At 38.8% G+C, this 26,220-nt stretch overlaps 1 protein-coding gene across 2 annotated transcripts in view; it reads left to right on the plus strand.

Moving 5' to 3' along the window:
• Positions 1 to 26,220, plus strand: part of TEK (TEK receptor tyrosine kinase) — a 127,380-nt gene that overhangs the window by 25,769 nt on the left and 75,391 nt on the right. For both annotated transcript variants that reach the window (XM_066257377.1, XM_066257376.1), the window contains exon 2: positions 25,411 to 25,722. In XM_066257377.1, coding sequence (XP_066113474.1) covers positions 25,411 to 25,722 — 312 coding nt within the window. The remainder of the gene's footprint in view (positions 1 to 25,410; positions 25,723 to 26,220) is intronic.

A 26,220-nucleotide genomic window follows, 5' to 3' on the forward strand; every position in this document is an offset into this window, starting at 1 on the left:
ACATTCAGCTCAGGCTTTTATAGCAATTAAAAATAAGAATGACAATAATATTTCTATGTATAGACAGACCCACAGGTACAGAGAGACACATATAGACACAGTCATAAACACAGAGACACACAGATGTTTTTGTGAGTATTGCACGCTGAATAGATGAGTTGAAACAAAGATGGGGTTCAGAGTGAGGCAGTGCAAACAATTTCAAGTTGAATATTAGACATGTGTGTGTTAAAGTCTTTCAGCTCCGATCATTTTGCATGACTTTTCCCTTTTCTTACATTTTGTGTCACCCATTAAGATTATGTTAAATTTATGAATTAATTTAGGAAAAGTTATCATCTTTTCACTAAGAACATAGAACATCTCTCTCCATGTCTTTAGATATGTTTTATCTTTGGGTAATATTTCATAGATATTTTCATATAGATTCCCCCGTATTTCATGTTGGGATATTAAGTATTAAGTGATATATTAATACAATTATGATATACTAAATTGTTCTTTTCTTCTAGAGATAAACCCATAGTATCAATAGAAGATGAGTCATTTAAAAAATCATCAAATGATTTGCCAATGTTTTATATGGAGTTTTTGCTTTTTCATAAATAAGTTTTCTTTTTTTTTCTATTTTTTTAAATTAATTTTAATGGGGTGACATTAATCAATCAGGGTACATATGGTTAGAGAAAACATCTCCAGGTTATTTTGACATTTAATTATGTTGCATACCTATCACCCAAAGTCAAATTGTTTTCTGTCACCTTCTATCTGGTTTTCTTTGTGCCCCTCCCCTTCCCTGTCTCCCTCACTCTCCTCCCTCCCCCCCAACCACCACACTTTTGTCCATGTCTCTTAGTCTCATTTTTATGTCCCACCTATGTATGAAATCATGCAGTTCTTAGTTTTTTCTGATTTACTTATTTTACTCCATATAATGTTATCAAGATCCATCCATGTGATCCAATGTCATCATTTCTTATGGCTGAGTAGTATTCCATAGTATATATATATATATATATGTACCACATCTTCTTTATCCAGTCATCTATTGAAGGGCTTTTTGGTTGTTTCCATGTTTTGGCCACTGTGAACAATGCTGCAGTGAACATGGGGCTGCATGTGCCTTTACGTACCAATGTTTTTGAGTTTTGGGGTATATACCCAGTAGAGGGATTGCTGGGTCATATGGTAGTCCTATTTTTAGTTTTTTGAGGAACCACCATACTTTCTTTCACAATGGTTGTATTACTTTACATTCCCACCAACAGTGGATGAGGGTTTTTGACTTATTAATATTCATTAATAATCAAAGTATTTAAAGCTACACATTTTTCTGTGAAGGGAGTTTGGAACTCATTGTAGTGGTTTTGAAAGTGGGGATCTCTTTCATTTTTTTAAAAATTTGTCTTTTTAAATTATGATCTTTTTGAAAATTATTAATAATTTGGAAGACTGCTTTATGGTTTTTTTGTTTTTGTTTTTGTATTTTTCTGAAGCTGGAAACGGGGAGAGACAGACTCCCGCATGCGCCCGACCGGGATCCACCCGGCATGCCCACCAGGGGGAGATGCTCTGCCCCTCCGGGGCATCACTCTGTTGTGACCAGAGCCACTCTAGCGCCTGGGGCAGAGGCCAAGGAGCCATCCCCAGCGCCCGGGCCATCCCTGCTCCAGTGGAGCCTCGGCTCCGGGAGGGGAAGAGAGAGACAGAGAGGAAGGAGAGGGAGAGGGGTGGAGAAGTAGATGGACGCTTCTCCTGTGTGCCCTGGCCAGGAATTGAACCCGGGACTTCTGCACGCCAGGCCAACGCTCTACCACTGAGCCAAACGGCCAGGGCCTACTTTATGGTTTTTAAGGGGTTAGGTTTTTTTCTGTTCAGTGATATCTTGATAAAATTGATTTATTTTGTGTGGTATGGGATTGTTTTGTGATTTGGAATTATTGCATGAGTGATTTTTCTTTGTTGGACTTCACTGAGTGTGTGTGTGTGTGTGTGTGTGTGTGTGTGAGAGAGAGAGAGAGAGAGAGAGAGAGAGAGAGAGAATGAGTTACTGAAAGGCTGATACTCTACTGCTTTGTATTGATCCCTCTGTAATGATTGTTAAAAGAGTGAAAATACCGTGCCATTTGTGCTGCATGGGTCTCCTCAGCTCCCCTTGATCTGCCACCTTGGTTGCCTAGGTCCCAATAATTCAGCAACTAAAACATTAATGTCTGGCCTATCAGAGTCTTTCAGAACCTGTTCTAGTGCTCAGATCAGTGTCCATTTTGATTCGATTGGCCCAGATTGTTCAATATTTTGAATATTACTTCTAAGCCACACCAAACTAATTGAAGTTAGGAAAATTCAACTACATGGACTTGGTGTAAATGACATATAGATATAAAATAATGCAAGTGATTTCGCTTGCCCTTTTACTTCATGAGCCCCAAACTGAGTTTGGTCTTTGTCCTGTGTCTTCTCATACTCTATTTGTGACCACCGTGTTTTTAGGCACACACTTTTTGTGCCACGTGGTTCCTGAACATCAGCCAACTACATTAGAATCCCCTTATCTGTGAGGCTATGTTCCAAGAACCCCAGTAGATGCTTGAAACTACAGGTAGTACTGAACCCTGTGTACCTTCAGCTAGAGGTATCCATGGGGATTGGTTCTAGGACCCCATTGATTTGCAAGTTCAGTATTTGCATATAACCTATGCATATCCTCCTGTGTACTTTGAAAACCTCTTGAAATATGTTTCTTCTAAGTTTTTTGTTTTTCTTTAGTTTTTTTTTTGTTGCCTTTGTTTGTTGTGGATTATTGATTTTGGGGGGATTTGTTTTTTGCATTTTTGTGGTTATTTTTTTAATTTTAATTTTTTAATTTATTATTTTAATTGTTTGTTAGTATTTTTTACCTTATTTATTAACAACACCACTCTCAAATGCCCTCAAGGCAGAAAATAAGATTACCATGACTACCCAAGAAAGAGATGCAGTTCAGAAAGAAAATGAAAAATCTCCAGAAAGCAATCTCTATCATACAGAAACTTTGAGGTTAAATGATAGAAAATTCAAAATTAAAGTTCTGAAAATACCCAACAAGATGTAAGAAAACAGGGATAGACAACTTAAGAGATTAGAAAACAAAAAGTGAATACCTCACCAAGGAGATTGAAACTTTAAAAACAGATGAAGAACTCAATACATAAAGTGAAAAATGAGCTAGCAAGTTTAGCTAATAGAACAAGTCAGATAGAGGAGATAATTAGTGACATCAAAGACAAGCAGCTAGAGATGCTACAGAGGGAAGAAGAGAGAGACTAATGAATTAAAAAATGAGAGAGCTCTATGAAAATTATCTGACTCCATCAGAAAGAGAAATATAAAAATAATGGGTTTATAGAAAGAAGAGGAAGAGAAAAAAGGGAATGGAAAGTCTATTTAAACAAATAATTGATGAGACCTTCCCAAGCCTATGGAAAGAGTTAGATCCTCAAATCAAAGAAGCAAACAGAATGTCTAGTTACCTTAACCCAAATAGGCCTTTTCCTTAGCACATTGTAATAAAATTGTCAAAAATCAATTGCAAAGAAAAAATCCTCAAAGCAGCCAGGGAAATGGAGAAATTAATATATAAAGGAAAGCCCATTAGGTTATCATCAGACTTCTCAGCAGAAACTCTAAAGCCAGAAGAGAGTGGACCCAAATATTCAAAATACTGAAAGAGAGGAATCAATAGCCAAAAAGTCTATACCCATCAAAGTTGTGTTTCAAACATTAAGGAGAAATAAGAACTTTTGAAGACATACAGAAGCTGAAGGTAATTATCACCAGAAATCTCCCACTGCAAAAAATATTCAAGGAGGATATTTGACCAGACACAAAGAACAAAACAAAACAAAAGTACAAGTAAAAGCTCCAACAAGATTACAGGATAAACAAGGATAACCTGTGACAACAATAACGTAAGAGGGGAGAAGATAAAGGTCTGAAGTAGCAAAGAAGAATGGAGAGCAGGAGCACTCATAAGACAAAGGACTCTTGTATATATTGCAATATGAAACTTTTTTCCTCAATAATCTAACAGTAACCACACACACACACACACGCACACACAAACAGAACTGAAATACGTATTTTATTTAAAAATGTATAATAAATATGTATTTTCCGATGGCTTTAGGCGACCCCTGTGTTTTGGTCATTCGACCTCTGCCGGGGTCGCGACCCACAGGTTGAGAACCGCTGCTCTAACCTAAAGCATATATAAGGCTTTGAAAGTAGAATTCAACTGCAAAAGGGAAGTAAAGAGCAATAAAATTGACAAACCCCTGGTAGATATAGTAAAAACAAAGAGAAATGACTCATATCAACAAAATCTGAAACGATAGAGGAGAAATTACCACAGGCAGCATAAATATACATTATACTAAGTGAAATAAGTAAATCAGAAAAAGCTAAAACTATATGAGTTCACAATAGATGGGATATAAAACTAAAACTCATGGACATAGATAAAAGTGAAATGGTTTCCAGATGGAGGGGGCTAGAGAGGGACAAATATATGGTAATGGAGATCAATTTGACTCTGGGTGATGGGCACACAATACAATTAACAGTTCAAATGCAATTAACATGTTCACCTGAAACCTATGTACTCTTATTGATCAATGTCACCCCATTAAATTTAATTTCAAAATAAAAAATGCAAAAGAAAAATATAATGTATCAATATCAATTCATTATTTATAACAAATATATCATACTAATGTAAAACATTCATAATAGGGAAACCAGAGTGAGAGTCAAGAGAATTCAACTCTACACATTTTTTGTGTTTTTTCTGTAAATCTAAAACTGTTCTGAAATAGAAGTTTATTTTAACAGAAAGAAAAATAAATAAAGGTTACTCATATATTTTTAAAAACACTCTTCAATGTATACTTCTCTACTTATAATAATTAACAGCAAAATCATAGTTTGAACATTGTGTATCTGTGAGGAGCTCAGCCTATGTTAACTTTCACCCACCTGTCTTTTAGCTTTCCAAGTCTTTGCTGCCTTAATATGAAATTTGAGATCCAAGTTACTTTTTACAATGAATATTTTCAATTTTCAATTAAGGAAAATTTTTGACATGAAAATATTTTAATAATAATAATAATAATAATTTATTTTTCCTGTTCAATTCCATTGGTCTTTGTGGCCATTAGGTGCTGACGATACATTGATTGGCATTGTTATTGCAATTCTTCTTTTTTCTTTCTTGGTTTTAATGGGAAGTTGGGAGAGGCTATCCTAAAGACGCTAATCAGATGACAATTTAAATCTGAGGTTCAGACTTCAGTATTAAGAGGATAGATTTCCATTTCATGATGTTACTTAAGTAGGACCTCACATTTGGTATATCTTATAGTCCTTTTTAATTTAAGGACAAGTATAGTGGGTTTGCATTTTCAGTTCTGGAAGTCTGCAATTGGAAATAAATTAAATTTATTTTTGAATTGTGCAAAATAATTAAATACAAATTTCTATTACCACTGAGATTTGAGCTGAATCTTGGAAGGGATCAAACTGGAACAGATAAATGCATATAGGAAGGGGTATTTTTGGCAGAGGGACAATGTCAGCAATGGCTGGGGAAGAAAAGCCTGCATGGAGTTTGGAGATAAAGAAACTGAAGGCACTCCATTCTGCACTAGTTCAAGTGAGAGAGAATGAGGGTGTGAAAAGGAATTGAATGTGATAGTACAGAGCTAGAATGGGCAGAAAATAGGGATTAAATGTAAATAGTGAGGTAGAGAGAGTTGTTGAAAACAACGCAGGGTTTTTAAGTTTCTGTTATTGAAAAGATGAAGTCTTCAGAGATAGAAGAGGGAGGGTTGAGAACAAGACTGAGTTCATTCTAGACATACTGTGTTTCGGATGCCTATGTAGGTGTCCAGTCAGCATTTTCAGAAAATGTGTTGAGAGTTGGGGAGAGGTTAGAAATAGAGACCTAGATTTAGAACAAGTAATAACTGAAGTCTTGGGAGTTGATGAGATCACTGTGAATAGGAAGTGGGGTCTTCCGTAGTACCGGTCAGACTGCAATCACTGGGCTAAAGCCATGGCCACTTGCTGAGTTTTGGCAAAGAGGGAGAGTGGGAAATTAGATGCAAGAGAAAGCTGCTATTTTGGATTCATGGTGGTACACAGAGAATACCCATGTGTTTCTATGGGATGATAAAAGTGCTGAGGTAAATGGACACGCAGAGAAGCGGTGCATGTGGAGAAGCTGCTGTGCCAAGCTCTCTGTCAGGGAAGAGGAAGAGTTATGAATTTTAACACTGTTCCGGATGTTTTACATTTAAGATCTCATTTAGTCATCACTGTTGCTTATTTTGTCTAAGTCAGTTTCCTCATCTGTGATACGGAGATATAAATGACTAATTCATATGGTCATTGTGAGACTTAAGTAAAACAATGCATGCAAAGTACCGGAATGGTAGTAGACATTAATAAGTTGTAGCTATTGTATTACTAATGATTTTATTCCTGTATAATTGACACACATATTGAAAAGCAGAACTAGAAAACACTTGATAGTAGTGATGTGCAAACTGGGCTTCTTTAAAGAATTGGCGGCTCTAGGGAGGTGCCAAGGGACTGCCTCAAGGTCGGCGAATAGGTAGAGAGCTGGGCTCCCATTTGCCTGATAAGCCACAGAAAGCATAATTTTATCTATTTAATTATCAGACATCAGCATGAAATCTTATTTCTATACAGGGATCAATGGAAAAGTGAGCCTTGCTTGAAACAAGCACCGACCTGAGGCTCAGGGGAAGGAACAGCTAGCTACTGAACACACAGAGCAGTGGCAAGAGAGGACTACCACCAACCTGTGGCCTCTACAGATGGCTCAGCAGGGAGGAAGCTGGGAAAATAGAAACCTGCCACACTCTCCTTCCATTCTCTTATCTCCTGGGGCTTCCTGTTAGTGGAACCCAAGTGGATATAGCCTCCCTGGAGCACAGAGCTGGTTGGGGGAGTTTGGACATCAGGTAGAGAGGGGAACACCATGTCAAGATGTAGAGAAAACCCAAAGACTAGCCTGGCCTTAGAAAGTGAGATGATGATGTTGAAATTTGTTTACTATATTTGACTTTAAAATGGACCTAGCCCATGCCCAGAGCATCTCAAACATTTAATGAAATCTCCTCTCTGGCTTTGATGTTTTTGGACTGCTTTTTCTCAAATGACTGCACAGACAGGCTCTGTCTCCCTGCTGCTGGGAGTCTAAGTAAATCTCACACTGTATACTTGGGATGAAGGAGGAGTTGCTCTTATAAGCCTCTGGAGTGATAAACTGACCAGCAGCTGCTGCACATAGGATCACGGCCTGTCACACTGTCTTACTGTTAGGTGCCATGTCTCTGCAGTCCCTAAGACACAGCCCCTGACCTGTGGCGTCTGGGAGGCTTCTCAGTGTATGAGGGAATGTGAGCAAAACCTGGAAGGCTAAGCAAGAGTTATCCAGTTGGATATGAAAACAGGAGAAGCATTGGAGGATGCTATAGGAAGGAGGCTAGCTCATGCAAAGAAAAGCTCCCAACATGTTTGGAATGATATCATTACTGCTGGAATGAATGTGAGGCCTGGGCAGGGGCCCAAGAGGGTTGCACAAACTCTGACATTCACAGTTTCCCAAGAAACCTTTCTTAATAAAGACAGATAGATTAGCACCTCTTGAGATGTTCAGTCTGTAGTTTGATAGGGGGAAAACTGACATCAAATTTAGTTGGAATTCCATCTGGCACATGTATCTGTAATTTGGAAGTATACAGAATTTTTTTTTTAAACACAGGGGAAGGAATATGACCAAACTGCTTCCCAAATAGGTGGTTCCTAGTCATGAAAATAATTCATGTAAGCCCGGAGGACAATAGATTCCAGAGTTCTAAGAAAGGAATTGATATGAGGCTGGAGGACCTCTGAGCCCTTTTCTACTACTGAGTAAAGATTGTAATCCCATTAGTGAGCCAGGGGGGTTGATCCTTCTGAGCAGCTACTGTCCTATTTCAGAGCAAAGAGAAGCAAAGTATAAGAACTATATATATTTTTCCTTTTCTTTTCTCCTTTTTTTCCAAGTGAGAAGAGGGGAGATAGTGAGACAGATTCCCCCTGCATGTGCCCAGACAAGGATCTACCTGCAACCCCATCAGGGCCGATGCTTGAATTATTCTGATCAATTGAACCACTGGCTGTGGGAGGAAAAGAGAGAGAGAAGGGGGAGGGGGATGGGGTGAGAGAAGGAGAAGGAAGCAGGTGGTCATTTCTCTTGTGTGCCCTAATGGATAATCAAACCCACTATGTCCATATACCAGATCAATGCTCTATCCACTGAGGAAACCAGCCAGGGCCAAGAACAATACTTTTAATAGACTGTTTATAGACACTTTAATAGACAATGAAGAAAATGTAAGGAAGGGTTCTCTGGCCCATTGACACACACAGTGGGGTGGGGTGGGTGGGATAAGGGGGTTAGGTAAGTGGTATTGAGGGGCAGCTATCAGCTGGGAAAGGCCTATGGAGCAACGGCTTCTGTTCATCTCGGTGTTGCCCCTCTCCCCTCACAGCAGCTGCCACACCACCAAGCTGCTGTGAAACACTCCTCCAGAATCACTGGCATGTTGCAGAGGTTGGTTTCCTGTTAAGGTCAGTTCTGTAAGAGAGGAGCAAGAATCAAAGGACTTTGAAGGAAACACAGGGAATCTTCCTTACCTCAAGAGGGGCCTGTTTCCTGCCCATGTGGGTTTGAAGTGTGAGGGAGGGTAGGCACATAGCAGGACACAAAGCCATTAGCAGTTCTTCCTTCATTGGGTGCCTTAAGTCTAAGATGACTTAAAAAACAACTTCCTCTGGGCCAATGCAGATCATGGTGTCACTCAGGTTTATTTCATCAAACTGGCTTCATGCCATGGTGATGCAAATAGTCCTTTGTACAAAAGTCAATGGTGTAGATGTTATTCCTCCATTTTACAGAGAGAAAAAGGAGACAGAACTTCAAGACCAAAGCTCATAACAACTCCACTGTTGCATTGATGATACCAGGCAATTAATTCACAAAATAGTCACTTGCATTTAAGATATATTACTTTCAATTACTGCTGCAATTTTTCAGTTAACTTAAACATATTAAAAATATATGCAGTCTGTCAAACACAGTGCTTGGTTCCGAGGAGTTGAAGATGAACAAGACAGAGTCCTTTTCTTCAGGGAACTCACTGCCTAAGAAAGGAGACAAACAAATCAACAATGAATTAGAATGCTGCCATTAAATGAATTAGTTGTATATGCTGTTCTAAACATTTAAAATCTATATTTTAAAATTACAAAAGAAATGCAATATAAGTATGTAGAGCTGTGAGTGAGCATCATCTTCTTCCTCTCCCCCCACTCCTGATTCCTAAGCCTGCCAATTTCATTAGGCAGAGGTACCACTGGTATCAGGTTGGTGTAGACTTTTCTCTGTATTTTGGTCAGAAAGAGATCATACATACTATTCTGCATCTTGGGTTTTCTTTTTTTGTTTTTTTTTGCTTAATACATTAAGGACATAATTCCATGCAAACTTTTAATATTTCATTGTATATATGAGCCATCTTTTATTTAGTCATGGTTCTATTCAAGAACTTGGTGCTGTTTTTGATTTGTGGCTGTAGTCTACAATGAATATCCTTGCTATATATTTATGTATTTTTACTGGAAATTGTAAAAGAATGTATTTTTATTATAATTTAAAAATTAATACATAGTATAATTAACATAGGTGCATGCACAACTTTATGAGTTTTTTTTAATAAATAAATTTTTATTAATTTTAATGGGGTGACATCAATAAATCAGGGTACATATATTCAAAGAAAACATGTCCAGGTTATCTTGTCATTCAATTATGTTACATACCCATCACCCAAAGTCAGATTGTCCTCTGTCACCTTCTATCTAGTTTTCTTTGTGCCCCTCCCCCTCTCCTTCCCCCTCTCCCTCCTCCCCCTCCTCCCCGTAACCACCACGCTCTTGTCCCTGTCTCTTAGTCTCATTTTTATGTCCCACTAATGTATGGAATCATGCAGTTCTTGTTTTTTTCTGATTTACTTATTTCACTCCGTATAATGTTATTAAGATCCCACCATTTTGTTGTAAATGATCTGATGTCATCATTTCTTATGGCTGAGTAGTATACCATAGTGTATATGTGCCACATCTTCTTTATCCAGTCTTCTAATTTTTTTTTACAGTGATTAAAGCCTTTAAGCAAACTCTTGGCCAATACAGCAAGAATCCATAAAAGAGTAGTGTCCTTAACATGTTCACCAAGTCCAAGTTGGCACCAACACCATTCCAAATCCCTGCAAATGCAACCCAACCCCAGTTCAGTCCGTTAGGAGCTGTCACAAGGAGCAGGAGTCCAGGAAAAGTCCACATCCAGGAAAAGTCTGCATGGCACTGGAATTGTTGTCACAATTCTATACTTTGCAGCTCACGTCCAAGTCCCAATGACCGCTGCTTCTAGCTGGTAATGATTCAGGTAGACTGGAAAAGCCATCTGCAGCATGTGTGGAGATGGAGCTTCTGTTCTCCTCTGCCTGGAGAGATGAGACCAGGTTGCTTTTCCCTGGAGCTCTGCGACTGTGGCGTGGAAAAGAGAACCTTGGGATACACTAAGCTGGGTGGCAAAGGTAAATTCATAGAAGTAGGCAAAAGGGGGAAAGAGAGCTCTATATTAGGAGTAGGTCCCAGCCTGAAATATGAGTGGGGCATTGAGGTAGGAGGAATAAAGGAAACACTATATATTAAACAAAGCAGCAGAAAACAAGACTGTCAACACCCACAACAGAGATCTTCGAGGGAAGAATAAAAAACCTGACTATTCAGGCAAGACATAGTTAAGTGGCCCTTGTGCAAATGAGATCAGTTTACCTGCTTCTTGGAAGAAATACCCTAGGCTCGTCCAGAGTGTCGTAGATGGGGCCAACGGCCCTGGGCACCTTCAGCCTTCAGTGGCCAACCCCAGCATTCTGGGCAAGGTTAGGTCATAGGTGGCTGGAGCAGGGCTGGAAGAGACTGAACCCTCCCTTAGAGGAGCAAGGGGGAAGCCTACCTTCCAGTGTCCCTGTTTCCTCACAGCAAAGGCATGTAAGCCTGGCAGACTTTAGCTCAATGACCTTCCTATTCACTATTGAAGCAAGACCCAGATGGAATCCTATGAGACTTCTTTGGGGCATTGGAGCCTTTAAGGGTGTATCCTAAAAGCTGGTGGTTCAACTTTATGAGTTTTAGTGCATATATAAATTCATGCAACCACCAAGACATCATACAATATAATTCCACCATTCTCTGAAATATTTTTTGTGCTGTTTTTTTACAGTCCAATCTCTCCCACTACTTTTCCCTTTCAACCAACCACTCATCTATTCTTTATCCCTATGAGCTTGCCTTTTCCAGAATGTCATGTGAATGCAGTCATATAGTATGTATCCTTCTGATATTGTCTTCTTTTACTCAGTATCGTGCCATTGTAAGTATCAATAGTTTATTACTTTTTATCATTCAGTAGTACCCCATTGTGTGGGTGTTTATATACATTCATCTATTGAAGAATATTAGGGTGTTTCTAGTTTTGGGTGATTATGAATAGATGGAACTGCTATACACATTCATTGAATGAACATAAATTTTCTTTTCTTTAGGGTAAATACCTAGGAATAGGATGCTGGGTGAAACAGAACATATATGTTTAACTTTATAAAAAAATGTTAAACCATTTTCCACAGTGACTGGACCATCCATTTTATAGGACAACTAGCAATAAATGAGAGTTAAGAGTTAAGTTGTTTTGCATTCTAGCTAGCACTTGATATTATTGTTTTTTGTGGTGGAGGGCATGTAGTAATATCTCATGTGGTTTTAATGAGCATTTTCCTAGTTGCGAATGATGTTGAACATTTTTCTGTGTGCCTATTTGCCATCTATATGTGTTTCTTCTTTGGTGAAGTGTCTCAAATCTTTTGTACATTTAAAATAATTGAGTTTGTTTTCTTACTGTTGAGTTTTGAGAATTTTTTTTCTACATGCTGGATACAAGTTGTTTATCACACATGTTATTTGAAAATATTTTTCCCATTTTGTAGTTTGTATTTCTATTTTAACAATATCTTTCATAGATCAAAATTTTAATAAAATATAATTTATTCATTTTTTATGGATCACACTTTGGTGTCATAGGTTAATAACTCCAACATCATAAAAACTTTTCTCCCATATCCCAAAAACTTTATATTTTTTTGTTTTACATGATCTGTTTTCAGTTAATTTTTGTATAACATGAGAGGTTTTAGTTCAGGATTTATTTTGTTTTTGCATATGGATGTCCAATTGTTCCAATACTGTTTCTTTTTAAAAAAAATTTTTTTTATTCATTTTAGAGAGGAGAGGGAGAGACAGAGAGAGAGAGAGAGAGAGAGAGAGAGAGAGACAGAGAGAGAGAAGGGGGGAGGAGCTGGAAGCATCAACTCCCATATGTGCCTTGACCAGGCAAGCCCAGGGTTTCGAACCGGCCACCTCAGCATTTCCAGGTCGACGCTTTATCTACCAATACTGTTTCTTGATATGTTCTTGATTTAAACTAGTGTAACATCAGTAATAGTTTAATTGTTAAAAGAATGGGTTTTGAAGCAAGTCTGACTAAATTTGAATCTCAGTTCTGTTACTAATTACCTTTGTGACATTGACCAAGTACTTAACTTCTCCTTGCCTTAGTCTCCTTTTTTCGTAAGATGAGGAAAATCATAGTACCTATTTCACAAGATTGTTATGATGATTAAGTGAGTTATTGTGTGTAACACATTTGGAGCAATGCCTGCTGTATAATAAGTGATGAATTAGGGTTAGCTTTTATGTAACTTTATAATTATTGTAGATATTGCAAGCATGTTCTGTAAATGCATTTCCAAGAAAATGAAAACTATTGTGACCATTTGCTTTTCATATATATTTCACTATTTGTATTTTTTTTCTTGGTGGATTTCCACTGATAATTGATTTACAGACCTTATACATATTAACTCTAAGTTTTACATATAGCAATATTTTTGTTCTATTTGGTTATTTTACCAATTATACAAGGTAATGGAGATGACAAGGTAGATGTTTGTTTACCTGCCAGCACTAGATATTATTACCTTCTCTGTTTTTGCCAATTCAATAGACAAATAATTAGATATCTTTTTAATTCATATTTTGGGATTTATAGGTTATTATTTTATTGTATATTGTATATTGTAGTTAGGTCATATTCTTATTGGTGTACCAGTTAGTTTTTGCTGAGCAACAAGTCGTCCCAAACCATAATGGTAAAACAGCAAACATTTACTCTTTCCTATAGTTTTGTAGCTCAGCTTAAACTTCCTTGGTTTAGCCTAGATTGTCTGTCTTTATGGTTAGCTCATGGTTGGCTGGAGCTGGATGGTCTAGCTTGGTTTACTTACATATCTCACAGTTGTTTCATTGGACCTCAGCTGGGATGGCTCATGTCTGCTCCATACTGGAGGATACAGTTTTCTCATCCTCTAACAGGTTATTGCAGGCTTTTCTCACAGTGAGTTCAGGGTCCCATAGAACAGCAGGAAAGGACAAGCCCAGTGGGAAAGCACCTTTAAAGCCCCTGTTGTGTCAAATTTGCTAATGCTACCCTGGTTAGTTAGCTCAGTGATAGAGCATTGACCCAGTATGTGAATGTCCTAGGTTCAATTCCTGGTCAGAGCACACGGGAGAAGTGCTCATCTGCTTCTCCACCCCTTCCCCTCTTGCTTCTCTCTCTCTCTTCCCCTCCTGCAGCCATTGCTCAATTGGAGTGAGTTGCCACTGGGTGCTGAGGATGCCTCCATGGCCTCTGTCTCAGGCACTAAGAAGAGCTCGGTTGCTGAGCAAGGGAGCATTGCCTCTAATGGGCTTGCCAGGTGGATCCTGATTGGGGTGAATGTAGGAATCTGTTTCTGCCTCCCCTCCTCTCACTGAATTAAAATAAATTGCTAATGCTTCATTGATAAAGAATAACCTAATGGCCAAGCCTAACTTCAAGGGTTAGAGAAGTAAAATCAATGTACTCAAAAAAAGACAATGCAAAATATTGTAACTGTTGTAACCATACCCCTCCAATCTATTGTGGTTGGTTATTTTTTGTTTCACCCTCTGTAAATTGCCACTGATTTATTATTTATAGAATTTATTTTTATATTATTCATATTAACTTTTTAAGTTTTACATAAAACTTGATAAAATCTTTTGCTTACTCTGTAGAAATATGGGGGATTATTTATAGTGAAATCTGTCTGTGTTTTCCTTTGTGGCTTTGAGTATATTCATGCCTTTGGGTGACCACACTATAAGACCTTGAAGGCAAAAACCATATTTTATTTTTTCTTCACCCAGAGAATGCAGCATATAGACCAGTCCATAGTACTTATTAAGTAAACTATTATTGAGTGAATTAATTCACTGAAGGCTAGTCTTTTTTTCTTTTCTTCTTTTTTTTTTTTTTTGGTGACAGAGACAGAGAGAGGGACAGATAGGGACAGACAGAGAGGAAGGAAGAGACGAGAAGCAGCAATTCTTCATTGTGGCTTTGTTGCAGCTCCTTAGTTGTTCATTGATTGTTTTCTCATATGTGCCTTGACTGGGGGGCTACAGCAGAGTAAGTGACCCCTTGCTCAAGCCAGCAGCCTTGGATTCACACCAGGGACCTTGGGCTTCAAGCCAGCAGCCTGTGGGCTCACATCAGTGACCTTGGGGTCATGTTCATGATCCCACACTTGAGCCAGCAATCCCATGCTCAAGCCAGATGAGCTGTAGAAGTATGAGGGATTATTCTCAAGCCAGCAACCTCACGGTTTAGAACCTGGGTCCTCTGCATCCCAGTCTGATGCTCTATCCACTGTGCCACCGCCTGGTCAGGCTGAAGGCCAGTCTTAATTTTCTAACTCATTTATTTACATTTATTTACATTTATTTATTCATCAGTACTTATTGAAAACTATTAGATGCCAGGCACTGTGCTAATTGTTAGAGATATAATAATGAACAAAAGGAAAAATTGACTTCTCTCACAGTGTTTAGAATGCAGCATAATGGGTAGTAATGGAACTTAGTATCAGTGAGACATGGGTTCAAGTTCCATCTTTCTACTGTGGGACCTTGGGCATATTACTGAACATTTCTAATTTTCAGGAGTTTTAACCTATAAAATGGAAATACATGCCCCTTGTTTAACTATTAATATGAGAATTCAAGTGGACAATGTTGGAAAGCACCTACCTAGCATAGTATCTATTATGTAGTCTATATTATACAATGTTAGCTTTCTTCCCCACCTGGTCTAAACTGGGGCCTGCTAGGAAGGCTAGCCCCCTTCCTTTGTCACTCCTCTTAGCAACTGTCATGATCCTGACCTTCTTCCACTGTAGACTCATTTCTTTGGTCTGCTCTTATAACAGTTCTTAGTGGGTTGTTACTATTTAAGCTATTCCTGTTTTCTGTACAAGCAAATCAGTCAAATTGCTTTCCCTATTGGAAGCTAAAGACCAGGGCACTGGAGTTAAATAACTGCTTAATTCTGTCTTGGAGAATCTAGATACTTGGTGTGGGAGTGGGTGTGCATATCTTTGGTCAGTGTAAGGGCAGAGGGGAACTTGGCAGTTGGCTGAATAAGGAGAAGAGCAGAGAAAGAAAAGGTGGCCTAGCTCCAAATACAGATTCCTCTGATACCTGGTACATTGCTCGGCCCTGGAAGAACATGGTCCAATTAGAGGGCACCCCTCTCTCAGGTAAAATGGACAGGAAAGATTAGAAGATGGCACTGTGAGGCTAGGGGAGTTTGTGAGCTGGGCAGACTTGATGTCCCGGTATTCCCAAGCTCTCTGTCTTATGCCCTTTCAGCTTTTTGCTTGCCTCTCCTCAGTGTCTTCCCTCCCTTGCCTCAGTGGCTGTCAAGCTCTAGGCCTCCCCAGGAACCAAACTGCCAGATTAATCCACATTCCATATTCCCTCACATTAACAATTTGTCCAATTATACTGCTACCCTGGAGTGATGGACAGGGCCCAGGGGAGAAGTCAGCACTCAGAGGCTGACTTTGCCACTACCCTTCATGTGACCACTGACCAGTCTCTCTTCTGTGGCCTCAGTTTGCCCTTTATAAAGCGTGAGGCTTGTCCTAGGCAATCTCTAAAAACTCTTTCAGTTTAAACAGTCCTTCAGACCCGCCTTACAGAATGGAGTATGCATTCAAGTGCACATGTGTACTTTATGTTTAGTGAAGCCCCACTGTGTGGACTTGCTGTCTACTCCCTTGAAGTAAAAAGTTTCCTGCCAATTGACTGAAACAAATTCTAACTAGAACACGTGTTATTTATCCTGGATGGAAAATCTCTGGTGTTCAGAGGTGGGGAGAGGATGCCATTTCCTCTAGCAGACAGACGGTCCTATTTGGCTTGGAGGCAGTGATGGGAAATGGGCATTATTCTTTGGGCAAACCGGCTTGGCACAGCTCCTGGGCAAGTTTGTTGTTAGAGACATAGTCTAGTCACATCATGGGTGGCCTTGCCTTACTCCAAATCCCAACTATACAATAAAAACTTAGCAACTTCCTTTAGTTATTTCCAGCCTTGTGCATTTTGGTATCTTCTTGTTAATTGCCTGATAGCTTCTTGGAAGGAAACTTGAGGATGAAGTTATTGCTCAGAGACTTCCTACATACAGAGAAGGATTATGGAGAACAACCACCAGAAGATTAAAGTGTCGGAAGCATGCTGGGAACTGGATTTCTTTAGGAGAGACAAGGGGGCAGAAAAGATGCTAAAAATACTTTAATGTAGGATTGACATATAGAAATGGGTCCAAGAGTTCTAAAGATCTAATCAAAATAATGCCAATTTTAGGATAGAATTAAGAGAGAACATTCTAGAAGTGAATCCTATTCAATACTTACTCATTTTCAAAATGCTGCTCAGTAGTACTTCTTAGGGGAAGGTTTTTTCCTGACCATCTTCTCATATTCCTTTCTCTTTACCTGGGTAACTCCAACCTTCCTTCAGGCCAGACGTCACTTCCTTGGGGAAACTTACCTGATCTACAACCATTTGCCCACTTAACCAAGTCTGATTAAGTTCATCATTATGCTATTCCGCAGCGCCTTGTAATTCTCTCTCACAGCACCCACTTGGTTCCAGTGTTATATTTATTTATGTACTTAGTTTTGCATATCTGTTTCTCACATTTGCCTGTAAGCTATATGAGGGTTACAATCATATCTTTTTTATCATTGTTGTGTCTCCGGGCCAAATGCAGTACCTAGCACATGGATGTACTCAATAACTTTGTTTAGTAAATGGGGGAATGGGCATATAAATGACTTAATGAGAGCTTATTTTAACTAAAGAGAATTTTCTTTTCTGGACAGCATAAACAAACAACTAAACTAAAATCCAAGTAATTCCACCTAATATCCTGGGAAATTTTGGGGTTGTCTTTGCTTTTTTGGCTCATACTTAGGGCTTTGATTCCAGAAAAACTTTTGGCTAAGACCTCTTTAGTTCATTGCCAAACCCTTGATTTCAAAATGCTTTTAGCCAACGTAGTATTCATTGGATAGTGCCCATTTGAAATATTTAAAGCTTAAAGATATCTACTCCTGTTATAAAAGTAGGATAACCAAGAACACCCTTGGAAAATTTAAAACATAATCAATACCAGACTTCCAAGAAACCATACAGAGAGTTGTTCTGCAGACCTTCGATCTTATTCTAAGCCCATACAACACTACAATTCTCTGGTGATAAGGAGCACAATGAATTAGCCTCGCTATGCAATAATTTAGTTTGCTTTTTCCTCTCAGCCTGCCAGCACATCGAAGAGCAGGAAGCTGGGTCCCTCAGAACTTGACTCTCTGCAGCAGTGCTGAACGTGAACGTGGGAAGAGAGGGAATACGCATGTTATGCTGCAGTGAACTGTATTCTCGTTGATATTTATATTTAACCTTTCCTGTTTTTCATCTGTGAATAAAGTAGTTAAAAGTGGTGATCTGTGAGGTTTTATATGTTGTTATTTAAACAAAATCATTTTTCCCCCAAAGGAAAACAATGTGAAGCCAAACATAAAAAACGAATGAAAGCTGAGCAACCGGGTGAGGTTGTATATGTGTGTTGGGGTGACTTGAATCTACTGTTGGTTTTACCTCCACCATTCTCAAAAACTTTCTAGAAAGTGAGAAACAACTCCTTGAAACACAGTTTTAAAAACACAGTTTTGATTTAATTTCCTTATTTATTTATTTAGTTTTTTGTATTTTAGTGAGAGGAGGGAAGGCAGAGACAGACTCTTGCATGTGCCCCGACTGGGATCCACCCGGCAAGCCCGCTATAGGGCGATGCTCTGCCCATCTGGGGCCTTTGCTTTGTTGTAACTGGAGCCATTTTTTAGTGCCCGAGGCAGAGGCCATGGAGCCATCCTCAGCATCCAGGGCCAACTCACTCCAATCAAGCCATAGCTGCATGGGGGTTGAGAGGAGGAGAAGAGAGAGAGAGAAGCGAGAGGGGGAGGGGTAGAGAAGCAGATGGGCCCTTCTCCTGTGTGCCCTGACCAGGAATTGAACCTGAGACATCTACACACTGGGCCGACATTCTACCACTGAGCCAACTGGTCAGGGCCTGTCTCTGATTTCTAATTTGATTTAGTTTTTTATTACATAGGTGTGACTTAGGTCCACACCTATTAATATTACTATTTTTAAAGAAAAATATTTCCATGTCTTAGTTAACAGGGCCATTATTCAAAGTGATATTAAATAAAAATGAATCTAAATGCAAATACAAGGTTCACACAACATTTTGAGTGTGCCACAATGCAAGTTAGTGAGAAAATGTTACTGTAAAGATTAGAAGCTGATCATAAAAAAATACAATGAACAAAACAGCATTTTAGTACACTGTTATGCTTCCACTGTGATAAACAATTATTTGTTAAGTTGGCAGATGCCACGCCATGATAGAAAGCATTTCCTTGTGAACACATTTTATGCAAACATTAAAAAGTATTTGTAAGATCTTTGCTAAGGAAAAATACTATCAATCTCCAAAACTTATAAGATGTAGGAAAGTCAATATAGATCTTACTTTTACTTATATAGCAAACTCTTGGCCTTGTTGATAGGTGTGTAAATTGGACTCATTAATGAATTTGATCAGAATGCTTTAGAACAGTGGTAGTCAACCTAGTTCCTACCGCCCACTAGTGGGCGTTCCAGCTTTCATAGTGGGAGATAGTGGAGCAACCAAAGTATAAATAAAAAGATAGATTTAACTATAGTAAGTTGTTTTATAAAGATTTATTCTGCCAAATTTAGCAAAAATCTGACATAAAATACTTGGTAAGTAATTATTATTATATGCTTTAACTTGCTGTATGTCTGCTTTATAAATTTTATAAAGTCAAGTTACTTCCCTACTTTATAAATCACCATTACTGTGGAACTGGTGGGCAGTTAGAAAATTTTACTACTAACAGAGATACAAAAGTGGGCAGTAGGTATAAAAAGGTTGACTATCCCTGCTTCAGACTATGGTTGTGATGAAATAACTCAATGTGACTAGAGAGGAGAATGTGGTAATGTAAGAAAAAGTGTTAGGCTCAGGGATTGATGCTGGTGCGATCCCAGATGGGATCTGTCTTTTGGCAATCATTCTTAGGAAAATGTGCCTAACAGAAGATTCCTTATGTGGCACCAGCTGTGCAACTGCTGTCATAGAACTCTTTTCAGAGCCCACGGCAACAGCTCTACCCACTGCAATAGGACTTCTAAGCCTCTATTTTCTTTAAAAGGCTAAATTTGGCCACCACCCTCCTTTCCTTTTACTTAAATTTTATTTAAACCCAGCTTTAAAAATTCTTTCCAACATTGTGGAATGACATCACATTTCCTATTATTAGTCCAAAAAAGAGAAAATGCATTGTTTGGATGCAATCCAAGGAGATTTGGAGAGGATATAGGGATAAATGGTGAGAGACATATATTTCTATGGCTCTGATTTTCTCCCAAACATGCCTTTTCAAGAGAAGGGCAATAACATTTACAGTTTTACATTTCATTTTTACGTGTAAGTAATGTTCAAATGGTTTAAAAACCAGCACACCTCTGCATACAATGAAAATCCCTTTTTCCCATCACTGTCCTCCAACTACCCAGTTATCCCCTAGTGGGTCAGCCTTGTTCTTAGCTTCATGTATCACTGTCCAGACATTCTTTAGGCATATACAAACAAGTACTAATATGGATTCTTGTTTTAGGAAAACTAGGTTGATAATTTCTAATATCTGTCCCAGGAATCTGGTAAGAATTTCTTCTCATATCCGAAGTTCATATACAAAATCCTTTTGGTATTTTATTGTAAATGGCATTACAAATAACAGGGGACTCACGGTGGAAGAGGGTCTTCCTATAATTGGCATGCTAAATAAGGGTAAAAGTGTTCTCAAATCCAGACTCTTGGATATACATTTTCCTTTCTGTCACTGAAAGTAAAAGAAAAGGGATTGGAGGAGCAACAGGGAAAAGAAACCAGATCAATACCTAGAAACAATGTACAGGTGAAGTGTGCTTGTCTTTACAAATCAACTACTTTTTCTATTATTTCCTAAAGTCATTACATAAGCCATAGCCAGTGCCAATGCAGTTCAGTGAGTTCAGAGCAGATCCCTTGGTTTTGGCAAGTCACTCAACTGGCCCTAGATTTGGGGCTGGATGGAACCAGTGCTGAAAGAATTACAGTGTTTCCTTCCTCTGGCTGACTCCCTCTGGGAGCATGCCTGGAATGAGGGAAAGTAAGGGATGCGATGGAGCTCACTCAGAGGCCGGGCTGGGTGTACATGGGCAAGGGGAGCTGTGTTCTTGTGATGTTCTGGGAGGCTGTGATTCTGCTATGTGTCCTAGCTCATTCTCTCTGACATTTTTCTTATTGTAACCGCTGTCCCCTCTCAGGATCTTAAAGTTACCATTGAGGCTAAAAACAAAATATATGCTTTTGGGTCAGACTCAGAAATCCATTTTAGTCAAGATTTTCTCCCTCAATCCCATGTATTGAGTTAAGATTACAAGAAAAAGGAAAGAAAGAAAGAAAATAAAAGAAAGAAAGAAAAAGAGAGAGAGAGAGAGAGAGAAAAGAAACTCCAACTTTCACTTACATTAAGATTTAACTTTTAGCCCTGGCCAGTTGGCTCAGCGGTAGGCCTGGCGTGCGGGGGACCCGGGTTCGATTCCCGGCCAGGGCACATAGGAGAAGCGCCCATCTGCTTCTCCACCCCCCCTCCTTCCTCTCTGTCTCTCTCTTCCCCTCCCACAGCCAAGGCTCCATTGGAGCAAAGATGGCCCGGGCGCTGGGGATGGCTCCTTGGCCTCAGCCCCAGGCACTAGAGTGGCTCTGGTTGCGGCAGAGCGATGCCCCGGAGGGGCAGAGCATCCCCCCCTGGTGGACAGAGCATCGCCCCTGGTGGGCGTGCCGGGTGGATCCCAGTCGGGCGCATGCGGGAGTCTGTCTGACTGACTCTCCCCGTTTCTAGCTTCAGAAAAATACAAAAAAAAAAAAAAAAAGATTTAACTTTTAGAAATTCTTCCTAATTAATCAGATTAATATGTATCTCCCAGAAGGATCACCCTCAAAATCTCACTGCATACGTCAAACATGGACAGTTACTATTAAAAACTAATTGTGGGAGGACTTCACGGCAGGCACAATGCTTGGCATCAGTGGGCACTCAAAATGGGCTGGAAAATGAATGCCAGTCAGCCCCAAATTCTCCACGACCATTGATTACCTTTCCATCACACTTCGTAAAAGCTTAATATTTGCTTCTCCAACCCCCATAAACTTATTATCAAAACAGTCTTTTAAATGTGAGCAAGAAAGTCAGATTCACGTGAGCATTTTTGCTTTAAATCTCATTATTCTAGAAGTAAGAGCCAAGTGAACAGCTGAACTTGAATCAGACAGATCTGGAATAGTATTTGTCCATCCATCCATTCATCTACCCACACACATCCATCAACCTCTCCACCTACCCATGCATCCACCCATCCACCCACCCACCCAACAAATACTTATTAAGTTCTCTATATGCTGACCTAAGCAGGATATTTCTGTATAAATTAACATGAACAAAACAGCTTCAATCCTCATCCTTATGAAATTTATCATCTAGGGAAGAGAAAGTAAATAAAATGATCCAGATTATGGTAATCATTATGAAACAAACAGGAAGCTGAATTAGAGGCTAATGGGATGAGAATGTAGAGATACTATAAATAATGTAGATAGGGAAGCCATCTGTAAGAAAGACATTTAAGCTGAGACCCAAAGGATGAGCAGAAGTTAGCCATGCAAAGAACACAGAATAGCAGTCTGCACATATGAAGACTTTGAGGCAGGAAAGGGCATGTTGTATCCAGGGAACTGAAAGACACATAAAAATTTGAATTTCAGCTTGGACTTCAACAGCTGGGGAAGATAGAATATTTTACTGAATCTTTTGAGCCTTCATTTCTTCATATTTAAAAATAAGGTAATAGCACATACTTTACAAGGTTGATGAGAAAATTTAATGGGCATTTAATGAGATAAACATGTAGCTTACTTGACTCACTTTATATCTATGCAAAGGTCTTTGAGATTCCATTTGGTTCTCATCACCCAACCTGAACTCCTAATCATTTTATGTAGACTTGGGAATCAACCATCACTGGAGCCAGAGAACATCCTCCATCCCTGGTATTTCCACATTCAGTAAAAGGAGAGAATAGGCATAGATTCTATTTATTCATCTTAGAAACTTTGGAAATCAAAACAGAAGAGAGAGAGAGAGAAGAGAGAAATGAAAGGATTTTCTTTTTTTTTTTAAATGTTCTTTATCATTTATGAAATAAAGTTTGAAGGTATGGTTGGAATTTTTAAAATTGATTTTAGAGAAAGAGGAAGGGAGAGGGAGACAGAGAGGGAAACATCACATGTTGCTCTGCTTATTCATGCCACCCATCACTGGTTGTTTTTTGTACGCACCCTGACCAAGGTCTGAACCTGCCACCTGGGCGTGTTGGGATGATGCTCTAATCAACTGAACTGCCCAGCCAGGGTCAGGAGAATTTTGATTTTACATTTGGGAAGGATTGAGGTTTGGCCTTACACGTTCAGGAAACGGAATAAAGAGAATTGAAATAATGGTCATTGTTTATCCCATATATAACAAACACAAAGTTATAGACTTTATATCATTTAATCTTCACGAGGATCCTGCAAAGATAGGTGTTTTTAGCTTTGTTTTAAAAATGACATAGATGAAGCTCAGAGGGAAATGCAGATTTTACTCAGTCCCTTCTTATCTTGTGGAATTTAATATGGAGTTGGGCAATGCTTACGATGAAAGTCTTAAAGTTAGCATACAGTGTACAGGGGTGGGCAAAGTAGGTTTATAGTTGTTTGTAAAAAAAATAATACAATATAATAATACAATAATTAGTAAATAATAACACAAAAATAAATTCTGTGTTTTGTGTAGTCGCACTGTCAAACCTACTTGTGTGTAGTTGATATATTTTTTATTTTAACTTTTTTCTCTTAAATTTATTGGAGTGACACTGGTTAATGAAATTATACAGGTTTTAGGAACACAATTCTACAACACATCATGTGTACACTGTATTGTATGTTCACCCACCCCACAGATACATTTCTTTAAAATACTTTATTATCATCTCAATCCACATTATCATTAATTGACTAATAATTAATTATAGTTAATAATGACAGTGCTATTACCATTAATTCATCTCAACACAACGAGCATTGGAAGAATACTTCACTAATCTCTCAGGACTATAATGGGTAGAGATATATAGTGCACAGATGGTTCTGGAGAATGGAGAGAAACTGATAGTCCACTGTAGCTAGAGTGCATAGTGGTGCAGGAGTGGTTGCTAGTATGATTGAGGTGATGCCATGGTAAAGAGTTTTGGATCTTGTCCTATGGAAGATTGGCACTGATCAGAATAGCATTTTAGAAAGACTCCTCACATTGCTTTTTTTTTAGATATAAGAAAAGACTTATTATAGAAATTGGTTTACACAATTATGGAGGTTAAAAAGTCTCACAATGTGCTATCTATAAATTAGGGAACCAGGATAGTCAGCAGTGTAAATCAGAACAAGTCTGAAGGCCTGAGAATAGTGAGTGTGTGTGTGTGTGTGTGTGTGTGTCTGATGGTGTAAGTTCCCACCTGAGTCTGAAAACCTTAGAAGCAGGAGTATCCATGTCTGAAGGCAGGATGGAGAAGGGGGATATCTCAGATCAAGCAGAAGGAGCAAATGGACCTTCCCTTTATCTTTTAGTTCTATTCAGGCCCTCAAGGAACTGGATCATGTCCATCCACCCTGGGTAGGGCTATCTGCTTCATTAATGACACCAATACAAATGTTAATCTCTTCTGGAAAACACCTTTAAAGATACACCCTGATATAAAGTTTTACTAACTATCCTTTACCCTAGTCAAATTGATGTAAAATTAACCATCACTCAAGTTTTGAGATTGTCTATTTTCTTCATTCTTTAGCTCTGAATATTTTCTAATTTTTGCTGTGATTATTTGTCAATGAATTATTTATGAAGGTTTTAAAATATCCAAATACATGTGGTTTTTAAAGATGTATTTTGTTATTGATTTCTATATCAGTTGCATTTTTTAAAAATTTTAATGGGGTGACATTGATAAATCAAGGTACATATGTTCAGAGAAAACATCTCCAGGTTATTTTGACATTTGGTTATGCTGCATTCCCATCACCCAAAGTCCAGTTTTCTTCTATCACCTTCTAACTGGTTTTCTTTGTGACCCTCCCCTCCCCCAACCCCCTCCCTGTCCTCCCCTCCACCCCGTAACCACCACACTCTTGTCCATGTCTCTGAGTCTCATTTTTATGTCCCACCTATGTATGGAATCATATAGTTCTTAGTTTTTTCTGATTTACTTATTTTACTCAATATAATGTTATTAAGGTCCATCCATGTTGTTGTAAATGATCCAATGTCATAATTTCTTATGGCTGAGTAGTATTCCATAGTATATATGTACCAAAGCTTTTTAATCCACTCATCCACTGACGGACACTTGGACTGTTTCCAGATCTTCACTATTGTGAACAATGCTGCCATAAACATGGGGGTGCATTTCTTCTTTTGAAACAGTGCCATATATTTGTTTTTGAACAAGGGTTTGTAAGCACCATTTTATTCTGTGAGGCCATGTTAACAACCTTCTTCATACGTTATGCTTCCTCCTTCCTTTTAGGAACAGTGGATGGGGCCATGGACCTAATCCTGATCAATTCCCTACCTCTTGTGTCTGATGCTGAAACATCCCTCACCTGCATTGCCTCTGGGTGGCGCCCCCATGAGCCTCTCACCATAGGAAGAGACTTCGAAGCCTTAATGAACCAGCACCAGGATCCACTGGAAGTTACTCAAGATGTGACCAGAGAATGGGCTAAAAAAGTTGTTTGGAAGAGAGAAAAGGCTAGCAAAATCAACGGTGCTTACTTCTGTGAAGGGCGAGTGCGAGGAGAGGCAATAAAGATACGCACCATGAAGATGCGCCAACAAGGTAACCTGCCCTTTAGTTGTGGGCAGTGAGGTCACAGTGAGACACACACCTTTTGTTTTGGCAGCTGCTGCTCAGAGGCTGGGCATGAGCTGCCTGAGTGTAGCTTAAAGACCTTGTCTGCCTCTTTGCAAGCATTGCTGTCTCTATTACACTGAGCATTAGAGAGAAAAGAGACCATCCGGTCCAACTCCCTCATATTCAACCCATTCACTAGACATTGTTGCCTAGTTCATAAGACAAAAAAATGTATATTCTAGGGATCCATAGCCCTTATGGATCTGTGAACCTGCTACATGTATGTAATATAAAAGTCACAGCAATGAAGACAACTGTGCATTGCCAAACTGTTGGGTATTTTAAGTTTCTCATTGATTTTATATATATATATATATATATATATATATATAATTATTATTATTGTTGTTATAGCTTCCTCCTGAGTATTCTTAACAGAAGCTTATGTTTTCAGGGGAAAATATGGTAGAAATTTAAAAAATT

Source organism: Saccopteryx bilineata, chromosome 2 (assembly GCF_036850765.1).
Source record: "Saccopteryx bilineata isolate mSacBil1 chromosome 2, mSacBil1_pri_phased_curated, whole genome shotgun sequence".
Taxonomy (NCBI): Eukaryota; Metazoa; Chordata; class Mammalia; order Chiroptera; family Emballonuridae; genus Saccopteryx; species Saccopteryx bilineata.